The 13141-nt window shown below is 46.4% G+C and overlaps 1 protein-coding gene across 4 annotated transcripts in view; it reads left to right on the plus strand.

Annotated features, from left to right (window-relative positions):
• LOC146797824 (galectin-4-like) overlaps positions 1-13141 on the plus strand; it is a 190031-nt gene that overhangs the window by 112974 nt on the left and 63916 nt on the right. For all 4 annotated transcript variants that reach the window (XM_085625016.1, XM_085625017.1, XM_085625015.1 and 1 more), the window contains exon 5: positions 9906-9947. In XM_085625016.1, the coding sequence (XP_085481142.1) occupies positions 9906-9947 (42 nt within the window). The remainder of the gene's footprint in view (positions 1-9905; positions 9948-13141) is intronic.

Genomic DNA, 13141 nt, shown 5'->3' on the forward strand with positions numbered 1-13141 from the left:
GGATCTTATCTAGGGCCTCTTTATTTATCAGGACATAATCTATCCTGGCAAAGTGATGATACTTTTTACTATGAAATGTAAAACCCTCTGCATTACCCATCTTAGCTCTCCATACGTCCACCAAGTTAATATTTAATAAAAGGTTCTACAGGACCCTACGGGATCTTGAAGAACCAATAGCATGACTCTGATTGAACCTGTCCTTGATCGGGTCAAGGCGGATATTGAAGTCTCCTCCCACAATTAGGGGGGGAACGCTGAGATAAGATTGTCCTGTAGCTTAACCAGGAAGGAGGGATCGTCCAGGTGGGGACCAAAGAAGGAGGAACAGGTCAACTTTCCCCCCTCAATATCCAGCTGGGCGATAATCCATCTCCCTGATTGATCTGTTGAAACCGATTTTATTTCACAGGAAAATCCTCTCTTAACCAAAATTGCCACTCCACGACAGCTTATTGATTGTTGCGAGTGGCAGAAAGATTGTATCCACGGGAGTTTAGAAAAAATACTCTTAAACTCTATTTGGTTTAAGTGAGATTCCTGCAATAAACAGATCTGAACTGGTAGCATCTCTAGATATTTAAAAATCAATCTTTGTCTTCAAGGACATCTTAAGCCATTTATATTCTATGAAATAAATTGAATCTTACGGCCCCCCCTCCCTTCTATCTTTCCGGGATGCATTTCCTGCTTGTCGGATAACAATTTGGCTTAGATAAACGGTGAGATGGGAAAAAATGTTCTACCACCCTGTGCTCCCCCACTCCCCTCCCCTCCCCCCTTCCCTTCCTAACCCTTTGTGACCCCCTAACCCTCTTACCCCCTGAGGAACCCTACCTTCCAAAAGGCAATGCCTATTCGGGCTCTTCCCCTCTCCGGGCAAATTTAATCATAAATCATAGCTAGCGGCTTGATTCACCCCGAGGTGTCCTATTAGTCTACTATCTTCCCCCTCACAGGCCTCCCTACTTATCCTGCTGAATCTTTGCAATTAAGGTGTCAGCTTCTTGCGGCGATCGAATCATATGCATGTGATTGTTCCACATAACCCGCAGTGTGGCCGGAAACCTTAATTGGGCCTTCACCCCCAGCCCATTCAATTCTGATAGTGCCTCTCACTGCCGCAGGACCTGCCTGGACGCTCTGCTGTTTGAAGGGGGAAGGCTGCTCCACTACTCTGCTGCGGGACTGCGAGGACCACGGTGCTCAGCGCTCAGCTGATTAGACTCACCTGGTTCCTCTTCCCGCTCCTGCCTCCACCATCCACGCCACGCCTCGCGGCCCCCGCTTCGCGGGAGCCGCTCGTTGGGTCTGATTGCTTAAAAACTTGGTTGGTGCTCAATCCCATTGTGCCTCTCACTGCCGCAGGACCTGCCTGGACGCTCTGCTGTTTGAAGGGGGAAGGCTGCTCCACTACTCTGCTGCGGGACTGCGAGGACCACCACGGTGCTCAGCGCTCAGCTGATTAGACTCACCTGGTTCCACTTTCCGCTCCTGCCTTCACCATCCACGCCACGCCTCGCGGCCCCCCGCTTCGCGGGAGCCGCTCGTTGGGTCTGATTGCTTAAAAACTTGGTTGGTGCTCAATCCCATTGTGCCTCTCACTGCCTCAGGACCTGCCTGGACGCTCTGCTGTTTGAAGGGGGAAGGCTGCTCCACTACTCTGCTGCGGGACTGCGAGGACCACGGTGCTCAGCGCTCAGCTGATTAGACTCACCTGGTTCCTCTTCCCGACCCTGCCCCCTCTTGCCTGCCTGTTCTTCTGTTCGACCCCGCCTGAACGCGCTAGCGGAACGCGCGCGGGACGTAGCTCGGGGCGAAGACCGGGCAAAGAGCGGGCTATTTGAGGCCGTTCGAGAACGGACGAGAGCGGACCTGGGCCACTCTATATCTACTCCCTTTACTAGATTTTTTTTTAGCTGCTAATTACAGCACTCGAAATATGACCTCTAGGGAGACTAGAAGTAAGACTATGTTGGCTTCCGGGAAGCCCCAAAGCACCCTGGACAGCTACTTTGCCAAAGCAGGAACATTACTTATCGAGGATATTACAACGCTCGAACGACGCATCTCCCAAGAAATTGAGTGGGTAAGGAGATCGTCTCTGGGTCCCCTAGCTTCTGTAACCACCCCTGTGCCAAGACCTGAAAGTAACTTACTAGTAGCCGGGGACAGGGGTCTTGATGACATGGTTGATATACCCGGCACATGCAGTGCCATTGCTTCTGACACAGCCTGTAATACTTTGTCTTCGGCTGACCTCAGTATAATGTCATTACCCTTACCAAAGCCGACGCATCCTACAACTGCTTCTGACATCACGTCATATGCCGGGGAGGGAAATTTCACTGAGGCCCAAAGGAATACACCGGTTAAGTTGGGGGAGAGAGAAGGAGCTGTCCCCAAAAATAAGAATGCCCAGAGCTTACGTGGGAAAAACCCGAAATTGATGAATAACTCCAACGTAACAGAGGGGGGAAGAAATGTACAAAATATAAAAGGAAAACTACACCTAAAAATAAAGGTCATATTCCATCTAATGCCCTAATTGAGAAATCCCCTGATTCCTGTCCAGCCCCTGGTGAGGAGGACATTACCCTCTCTGATATACGTAACTTGATGAGGTTAATGCTCAAACCTCTGGAATTACGGCTAGGAAAGATCGAAACTGTACTCCAGACCATTGAAAAGAAACTGTGTCATTCTCCAGTTACTCGAATAGACCACTGGTTACAGGGAGGTGCCATGAGGGAAATAAAACACACCCCGCAACCAAAGATTTATCCCTTCCTACCAACACCTTAAAGCCCCCACTCATTCCCACACAACCCGACCTACAGGCTGTTGGCCGGATACCAAACAGTAGTGTGAGATAGAAGCTCACCACACCTCCAATAAAGAGTCATAGCAAAGAAAACGACCCCAACCGGGGGTCAATTAACTTACCACCAGAAGCCAGTCCTTACATAATTATATTAGCAGGCACACCCGAGCTTAAACACTCTACACAAGAACCGGTGGAAGCCCTTAAAAACAAAGTGATTAACTGGCTGTCCACTAATAGACCACTCCCTTTAGGTGCAAAGAGTGAGATCCTGATGGTTAGAAGAGCTTTGTGGCTGGGAGGTACAAGGAAATCTATTGATGGAGATTGTATCTTGGTTAATTTTAGAGACCCCAGGACAGTCACCCACATACTTAACTGGCCACACCGTGACAGAGGAACTTCTATTCAAGTTCTACCACTATCTTTCTTCTATCCACCACCACTACAAGATCGGGTAATGGGAGGTTGGGAACCAGTATTGAGAAGAGGCTGTAGGTGGGGTCATAGGGAATCTACGCCTCCATACCCGATTGGGACACCCCTTCTTGACTTTTTCCCGACCGAGAATAGATACACTAACTTAGATTTGGTAGATTGACAGTGCAGGAATGGTAGGCAAATGGATGTGTACAGCCACTCTCCAACTGAGGAAGTTAATTTCTTGAAGGCTGTAACAACATCGGATGAACCCACCTGCCCAGTTCCTGATATTTCTCCCTATGGGAGGCCGGTGATTTCCCAAGCCCCTAATTTACACGCCAGCCCACTCCAGCAGAACTCCCCTAACAGAACTCAACCCCTAATTGGATATAATGATAGTACCATATCCCCTCCATTACAACTACTATCATGGAATGTGGCGGGCATAATTAATAAGCTGGACTGGCCAGATTGGAACGCATATGTCAAAAGCAAAGACATATGTATGTTCCAAGAAACCTGGGCACGCGATGAATTAACTTATACAGGTTATGCCACATTTTCCACTAGGGCAAAATGGGGTGGCATGGGACGTCCTTCCGGTGGCCTCGCAACTTGGGTGGCTTTAGACTTAGGGTGTAGTGCAATTATGGACCCACTCACCAAGGAGGACATCCTTGTTGTGTTATTGGAATGGTCTAACCTAAATAAACCCCTTTTGATAAATGTTTATTCCCGCCCAGTAAATAACGGACATGAATCCCGCACTATAGAGGAACTCACGGATGTCTTGAGAGAAATCCCGGATGGCATCCCTTTTTTGATTGGTGGTGACTTAAATTGCCACTTTGAGCCACTCTACGGTCCAACCGATGCCCTGACTGACGAAGAGGATGTTTTGTGGTCTATACCTCCCCTTGAGGCACCTGGCCCTCGAGCCTGGACACCATTGGCTGTCCAAATTACAACATTTACACTAAAGTTCGGAGTTCGGGCCTGCAATGGTCGGATAAAATCTGATATTCCTCCGAAACACACATATAACAGAGCTGGCAGGGAATCAAGAGTGGATTATATTCTTGTTCCCCTAACAACGTGGCCACTCATTGAGGACTTCCGGGTATCCGCAAGGATGGAGAGTGACCACAATGCTTTGGAGCTCGAATATAACCTCCCCGCCCACGTGATCAGGAGGGAACAGAGGCCAACCTTTCAAAAAGAGCTAGCCCTGGCAAATAACAGACGTAGAGTAAAATGGGATAGATTAGCCTCCTCCCCAGAGAAACTATCTAGGCTCTATGCCCGGGTTGCTCCTATATTTGAAAAAGCCTCCATAAGTATGGAGCATGACACTATCCCCGAAAATCGGATAGAGTGGGGCACGCTTCATAACGAACTAATATCCGCAGTGTCTGACATCCTCTTTTCACTCCAACATGGGAATACTGGACGCCTCCCTCGTCCTACTTGGTACAATTCCACATGCCGGAAGGCTAAAACCGCCCTTCTGAATGCATTAAAGGAGAGGAAGGGTATCGAGGACATCAGGGCAAAACGCTCTGCCTATAAACTTTTGATTCACCATGCCAAAAAGGAATGGGAATATGACGAATGGGAGAAACTCAAAATTACTTTGGCACGAGGAGACTCCCGCCTATTCTGGCGGCTTGTGAACACAGGTTCAGAACTGCTGGTCAGTGCAACTGAGCCGAACATTTCCGCCGCCGCATGGGAAAACCATTTTAAAGCTTTATATAGTGCACTTGATGATCCCCGACCTAACCCCATTACCCTCGACACAAATAAACCGAGCAGTCTATCATTTACATTAACAGAGGTACAAGATGTGATAGGAAGGCTACCCTCAGGAAAGGCCCCAGGCCTAGACGGCCTTCCTGGAGATTTATTTAAACATGAACCCGCTGTATGGGCCCCTTACTTACTAATTCTTTTTAATTCTATTTTAGATGGAATGGAGATTCCAAACACATGGCTGGGTGCTGAGATAGTACCAATACATAAAAAGGGCTCCCCCCTCCTCCCCTCCAATTACAGACCTATCAGTCTGATTGACGTTCCCCAAAAACTGTTCAGCAGACTGCTATTAAATCGCCTACAGGTCTGGATGGACGAACAGGAGATACTGAGCCCGTATCAAGCTGGGTTCAGAGAGGGGGTCTCCACCACCGACCAGATCTTCCGTTTTAACCTGTTATACTGGAAGACTGTATTAATTGAGGGCGGTACTCTGTATAGCGTCTTTGTTGACTTAAGAGCGGCGTTTGACTTGGTACCTAGAGACAAGTTATGGTTAGTTTTAAAAGATCTAGATGTTCCGGCCGATATCACAACTATGCTAATGAGATTGCACCAGGGCAACTTCGCTAGGGTAAGGTGTGGTAGAGGGGGAGCCCTTTCCGATAGCTTCCCCGTAGACACGGGGGTCAGACAGGGTTGTGTCCTTGCATCAACCCTGTTCTGCCTCTTCGTCGATGGGGTCATAGATTTTCTGCGAGGGTTAAGAGACATTGATGCACCCAGGTTGAATGGCAGCAGGGTGCCCGCCATTATGTTCGCGGATGACACCCTGCTGCTTTCTAAATCCCCCATGGGCCTCCAGAGGGTGTTGGACGGTTTCATAAATTTTTGTGAGGGTCGCGGATTGGAAATTAATGCGACTAAAACCAAGTTCATGATTTTCAACCCGCTACCCTCATCACGTCCAAGCCCCTTGATAGGGTCCGTTAGATTGGAACGGGTCTCATCCTTTGAATACCTGGGGGTAACCCTTACTCAATCTATGTCCTGGGACTCTCATATAAACAAGGCGAACCTGAAACTTGTGCAACGCACGGGTGGCATATGCAGGATGTTGTCTGGGTCAACATACAAACCCCTCGGCCCTCCCCTTCACATCTATAAAACTCAGGCTAGAGGGGCAGTAACTTATGGGGGTGAGATATGGGGACACATACCCTGCAAGAAATTACAGATTACCGAAAATAACTTTATTAGACAACTGGTTGCACTCCCGACTAGCACCCCACTTCTACTATGGAGCTCACCTGATCTGGCCAGCTATAGAGCCGAACTGGCAGAAATTCTGCGCCTCCCCAAACTGTTACAAATACCCTGGTTTAAATATATCAAGCATAGTTTTGATATGCTGGGGAGGCCGGATCTGTGGTCAAACCCGGAGAATGCTTGTTGCAGGATATCCCGTAGTACCCTATCAAAGATGTATTATGAATACAAGCTACAGGTTGCAACTGAGTCCCTGCGCCAGGAATCCCTTTCTAATCAGTTTCTTACCATCAAAGATCATTACCATCTGGAAATAGTCCTTGACGATATAGCTCCCCAACTTACAAGGAAGCTCTTTATGCAGTGGTGCTATGGTACACTTCCCCTGAGGGCACATGTTGCACATTGGTCTGAAACACACTCTACAGTGAATTGCCCAAACTGTCCATCTAGGCGAGAAGATGATATACATGTTATTTTTTTCTGCCCTGCATACAATACACCTCGAAAATACTGGCTTACCCCACTTCTTAGAAATTTGGGTTTTAGGGAACATTACCCTGCTTACAGAGTCCTAAAGTCAGACATATCCGCACCAACTGTATTTGCCGTTGCCAAATTTTTAACGACCATGTGGTTCATCCGAAATCGATTAATGAAAGCCACTAGTACCAATTGTTAAGTAATTTATGTTGTTTAAAAAAAAAATTCTGGATTAATGTGTTGATTTTCATCTAATCTTACTCTTTTATTGTAAATATGGTGAAATGTTATTGCTTTTATGGTCCACAGTGACCGAAATAAAGATTATGATGATGATGATGATGATAGTCTTTTCCCCAGCTCCCACTGTTTTTCCGCTGGTATATGGCAGATATCTGATCTTATAAAAAAAGAGAAAGGGCCCTGCTCTAAAAAAGGGGAGGAGATGGCACCTTCCTTTAGGGCAGCAGATAAAATCTGTTCTTTCACTGAATAGGATAAGAAGTTCACCAGAATTTTCCGGGGTTTTAATTGACCAGGTTTTCTTTTAAAGGGGTCTCTATGGACTCTCTGGATTTCGTGGGTTAGGTCTATGGCAGCATGATCTTTCAGAACAGTGCGCTTCAGTAATGAAATCAGGAAACCCTTGATATCCTCTCCCTCCATTGCCTCGGGAATATTTAACATTTTCAGATTATTTCTCCTTGAGTGATTCTCCAACCTCTCAAGGTCTTCTTTAAGGTCTTTATTTTGGGTAGATAGTTTTTCCAATTGCATTGCGGTGGCCTCCATCTCGGTCTTGATCTTAGGGATTTCCTCTTCAATTGCAACTGTCCTAGCGGTAACTAGTTCCAATTTCTAAGCCAGCAACTCACAGGAAGATCGAATGGCAGCCTGGTTTGCCTCAGAGACCAAGAACCTATTTGCTAAATCGGCTTGGTTTGCCTCAGAAACTGTGAATCTGTTTGCCATTTCATCTCTCAATGCCATAAGGATATCGGCCAACGAGTGGGAGGTTGGAATTGAAGTGGCCTTGATTTCCGGGGAAGGAGGGTTGGGCCTTTAGTGAACTGGCTGATAGAAATACTCAGATCTTCTAATTGTCCTTTTATCTTTCCTTTATTCTGCTCTCCTGTTAATAGCTCTAATGACTTTGGCTTATCCAATCTAAGCCCTGCCTCAAAGAGTTCAGCTTGTTGCATTCCCTGTGGCTGGTCAAATCCCTTTATCGTCCCGATTTAGTTGGTCCAAAATAGAATATCTATTGACGAGGGTAATAGCCGGGTGCACTCCTACGTCCGGAATAGGTTTTGTAGTACATTCCGCCGAATTGACTGCACCTTTTAACTCTAAGGGGGAGCTTTCCCTCTGCACGTTATTACGCTTGCTGTCAATAACCTCCAATATTGACCCTTTCTTCCCTTTAAAAGGTGAAGGAGGAGGGGGGTGGAGCACAAACAGGCGAGAGGGGCAAAGTGGACTCTGCTTTTAGTGAGGATGTTTTGGAGCTTACAGGGACTTGCGGTTGAGATTGAGAATTCAGTTTGGTGGAGGAGAGAGACATAACTTGATAGTATGATTTCAACGAAGGAGTAATCCTTACTTTAGCCCCCACCAATTTATTTTCCCTTAATTTCGTCTTACCCCTTTGTGATTTTAACAGAAAAACTGATGTCTCTGGGGCTGCTAAACTCCCCTCCTGCTTAATCTGTTTTCCTTTCTCGGTCAAAATATTAATTTCAGCCACTGGAGGGGGGACTCGCTGCGGGATAATAGACTGTGAGTAATCAATTTATTTGAGACTAAATGTGCTGCCCTAGCCCTTAATGAGTATCTAGAGAGTTTAGGGGGAGAAGCACCCTTTTGCGAAGAGATCCTACTCTCCATACATTCAGGGGGGATTTCACCAAGAATGAGCCCCACTTCTATTTTACTATTACTGGGGGGGGATAAAGATGTTTTTTTCTCTACCGAGTCCAGGATAGTCACCTCTACCCTCGTGGACACTGCTCCCACCGACAAATAATGCGGCCAAAAGACTTCCAGCAGGCACACTGCGCCCCCCCCCCAACCTGGGAGTTTTGCCAGCCCCTCCTGCGCCCTATCTTATCCCCCTCTACCTGCTCCAAGAGTAGACTGGGAAGATCCAGGGAAAGAACGCCGTCAAAACTGCTGCGCACCAACGCAGGGAGCCGGCGATTCAATCTTCACACCTCCGCCGCGTCTCCCCACCTCCAGCTCGGCGTATGCTCACCAACTGCGAGTTCGCTCCTCCCCACCAGCGCTTCGGGTGCAGGGCAGTCCCTCGGTCGCCCAACTCCCACACCTACACCTCTGCTGAATCCGGAGGGTCGGGGCCAAACCATCCGCGTCAGCTCCGTCAGCTCCGTCGCCGCTACCACGCCCCCAGGCACCGGTACGCAGTAACAGTTTCCGGGGGACCAAACCATATTTTTTTGGGGAAGACTAGTGTGGGGGGGTTCCGTTACGATTTTTCACCTCAGTATCATGCCACCGTCAAGGGCCGTTGAAAGCCCCGAACGTAAAGCCCGGAGAGGAGCTCCCGCGGCCGTTCAATCGGCGGCCGCCATGTTCCTCCCTCCTGCCAATCGGGCTGCCTTCTCACAAGATTCTTAACAGAGAAACTGCACCTTGATGAATTCCCATCAAGTTGTGTACCTTTGAGGCTTCTTGCTTTTCATCCACAGTAATATGCAGAGATTCAGAAGGACCTCAAACAGAAGACACATAGCCTAGGCTTTTGAACTATGTCTAATGGTACACAACCCAAAACCAGCTACATATTCTTGTAGTCCTCTCAGCCACATTTGGCTTGAATATAGTCTGTGGTGATGGCAGTAAAAATCATAAAAAGAGACAAATATTATTGCCTTTTGCTAGGAGGGTACAACCAGGTGAAATAATGAATTACCTCAAAATTATCCATCATTTGTCTCCCAAATCACATGCAAGGAATATGATTTTGCTATAGGCGAGTAGGGTAGATGGGGAGGCAAGGAGCGGAGGGAGGTTGAGAAGGAAGGGAGTGCAGGTCACAAAATGGAGGAAGTATTTGCAAGGGTAGCAGTTGAAGATCATAATTATGTGGACTGATGATGATTTGTTTAATTGTGTTTTTGCTTTTTTTCAGGAAACGATGCCAGATCCTTCGTATAATCCAGGAGTCATGCCCGTACGTACTAGCAAAAACTTTTAAGGATGGGGGAGGCAGTCAAGCAATCACTAGCATTCAGGTAGCAACAGCAGACAACAAACGCAAGAGAGTTACAGCAAAAAACCAAGCAGCCACATGCCTCTCTTATAACCATCCAATGCCCCCCACACCCCCTGCCTGTCCATGCCTCTTGAGGATGTCTGTGATTCTCTGCTTTCCCTGCGGACAGATCTAGAAATGCACCTAAACGTTCAGTATTCTGACCCCAGTCATCAGTTATCTGGGGAAAGCATTTGTTTCTGAGCCTTGTCATACTTATAGCAAACAGTTAGAGTAAAAGCACCAGCATGTGAGTGCACTTGTTAAATGGTTTGATATGTGCGCAAGGGACTCTGGAGCATCAACAAATGGGGAGCGTGAACATGTGGAACACTGGTATTGACAGATTCTCTCAATGAATGCTAGAACAAAATTCTATGCAGCTAACAGCAGGCACAACAAACATAGACAAAGACAATGGGTCTCACCTGGTTGATATATTGGCTTTGCCAATGCTTTTTGTCAATTTGCTGATGCTGTGCAGCATGAGGAAAAAGCAAAATGCTTTTAACTATGCTGTGCAGCACTGTGAAAAAATAAACAAACCATATAAATAAAAAAGCTATAATGACGCGTCCCCAGGCATGACGCTGGAATGCACATGCATGATAACGTATTCTTACCTATGTCATCATGTGCGCACACACATGCACACATGTGTGCACACCTGTGATGTGGGAGCCATTTTCTGTGATGGCACATGAATCAGTGAAGAGATTTTTTTTTCTTTTGTGCAAAAGCACTTAATGCACTGTGGAGCAGCCTGGCAGCAAATAACAGCTGCCATGTCCTCAAAAAATTATAAGAAAAGGTAATAGGTCCGTGAGGTGTTTGGGGCAACATGGAGCAGTGGGTGAGGGAAGCAACAGGTAGTGGGAACTAGGTAATATATATACTAAAGATGGATGGGAAGAGAGGTTAAAAGGAGAACACAAGTACGGAAGCTACATGGAGGGTAGGAGTTGAAGAAATTGAGAGAAGCGAAGCACTGGGGTATGGAGAGAAGCATATGGGGCTAGGGAGTAGCCAGAACATTGAAAGAACCCCTACTTTAAGCCATACCTCCAGTCAAACCGAGTACAGAACTCCAGTTAATGCAACAGTCCTTAGAAGAGTTTCATTCACACTCTCTTCCCCCTTCCAACCTTATATTCATCCATGTTCCCATCTTTCCATCCATCCATCTGTTCTTCCGTTCACCTTTCCATCCACAGCTGGGAAGGCGGAGCATTTTGACGCATTCCCAGCTTAACTAGTGTTAGTAAATCTGGCAATGTGCCAAAAAAACATGGGTGGATTTGTGAAAACACCCAAGCTCCACACATGTAAATTTTTCCCAGCAGAGAGTAAAGCAAGTCAGCGACTTACGCTGCCTTGCTTTACCCCAGATGTATTAGGCCACGTGAGGTGGATCTGCACAGCATAGAAAATCCGACTTAAGGACTTGTGCCGCCTTGTGTGACTCAATGACAACGCAAGCCTTTAGTAAATCTAGGCCTTAATGTCTGAGATAGTGTTTTAAGTGTAGGAAACCATTTTGATTTCTGATCAGGGCCGGACTGGCCGCAGCAGGCACCTGGCATTTCCCCGGTGGGCCGGGAGGGTGGGGGCCGGTTTTCGGCCCCTCGGGCGCTGTTTTTATTACCGGGGGTCAGCAATATTGGCTGGAGGGCCTGTTTCAGTTCCCAGTCCGGCCCTGTTCTGATACAAAAAAACAAGGGGGGCTGTTAGAGGTGTGATTCAGAAAAAACAACAGTAGTACATTTCTTTTAAGATAGTCGGTTTCACATATCTAATGTTAGAAAGCCCGTTATTGCTTTCTTGGGTACGACAACACAACACAGACTGCGGGCAGAAGCACACGAGAGATAGTTCTGGAAAGCACATGCACTCTCCTGGAGAGTTTAAGCAGAAAGAAAAAAGTAGTTTTCTAAAAGTGAGTAGTGGAAGGACAGATGCCAACCAACTAGAGAAGTGGGAAGGAAGATATGCCCCTGGGAAGGAAAAAGCACAAGGTGAACAACCTGGGAAAAGGAAGGCCATTGAATAAGGAGCAAGCAAATGAGAGTGACAAAGACAATCAGTGGTAAGCAATGGGTGGGCTACAAGCCCCTGTAAGTTCTTGATAGACCTGCAAAATGCCTTTTGCCACAAGGGAGCTGGACGTTATGGTAGGCTTAATCTTAATATAAATAGAGTCAGGTTGGAACATAAAAGAGGCAAGGACAAAGCAGCCATTGGTAGCTAACAACAGTAAGCCACACAGTTACAATAGACCTGGCACCAACAATTCAAAGTGGCCCACATTCATAAATGGAAAATTGTGACTTTTTACAGTGACTGTTTGGGTAGTACTTGAAGGGGGGGCTGTTGTATACTGTTGTTCAAATGTCTGGCAAATGGTGCTTTTTTAAGTGCATTGACAACAATGACATTGATCAAAACTGGGAATATTTTAAAAGGCTAGTTTATATGAGATCATGCCGGTGTCCCAGGAAATACTATGATTTTTCTATTTTTATAAATAATGCTTTTTAAGGTATAGAAGGTAAGTAATGTTAGTTAAAAGTGGGTAGCATTGAAAGGAAATTAAAATCCGAGGGTAAGGTGCTAGTGAAAAAGTTAACACACTCCCAAAAGTAATTATGGGAACTTCTGTGTCCAGTTGGCCATTTTAAAGTGCACTGTGGATATAACAATGATCGAAGTGGCGAATGTTCTCAAATGTGGAAAACGCTAGTCCATTTAGAACGGAAATAAAGTCTATAATTAGGACAGAAAATCAATGCCTAGAGTTTTTATTCAGTGGTTACACATAACCCGCTCTGTACATAAAAAAAACAAAAATGTCAGACGGATCCACGTCCCTGCCAAAGATGCAAGTGAATGGAGAAAGACAACAGTGACATGCTGTGTAGACACATAAAAACTCTAAAGGTGCTAGACGATACGGATCTCTTTGTGTGAATGCATTTGTTGCCCCATAATATATTTAGAAGTATCACCTGGTGAATTCCAAAGGAACCATTCTTGTGACGCAATATTCTGCATTTGAGGCCAGTCCATATAGTCCTATCCAGTAGACTTTTCCAGCAATAACTGACAGAATAGTC

Source organism: Triturus cristatus, chromosome 9 (assembly GCF_964204655.1).
Source record: "Triturus cristatus chromosome 9, aTriCri1.1, whole genome shotgun sequence".
NCBI lineage: Eukaryota > Metazoa > Chordata > Amphibia > Caudata > Salamandridae > Triturus > Triturus cristatus.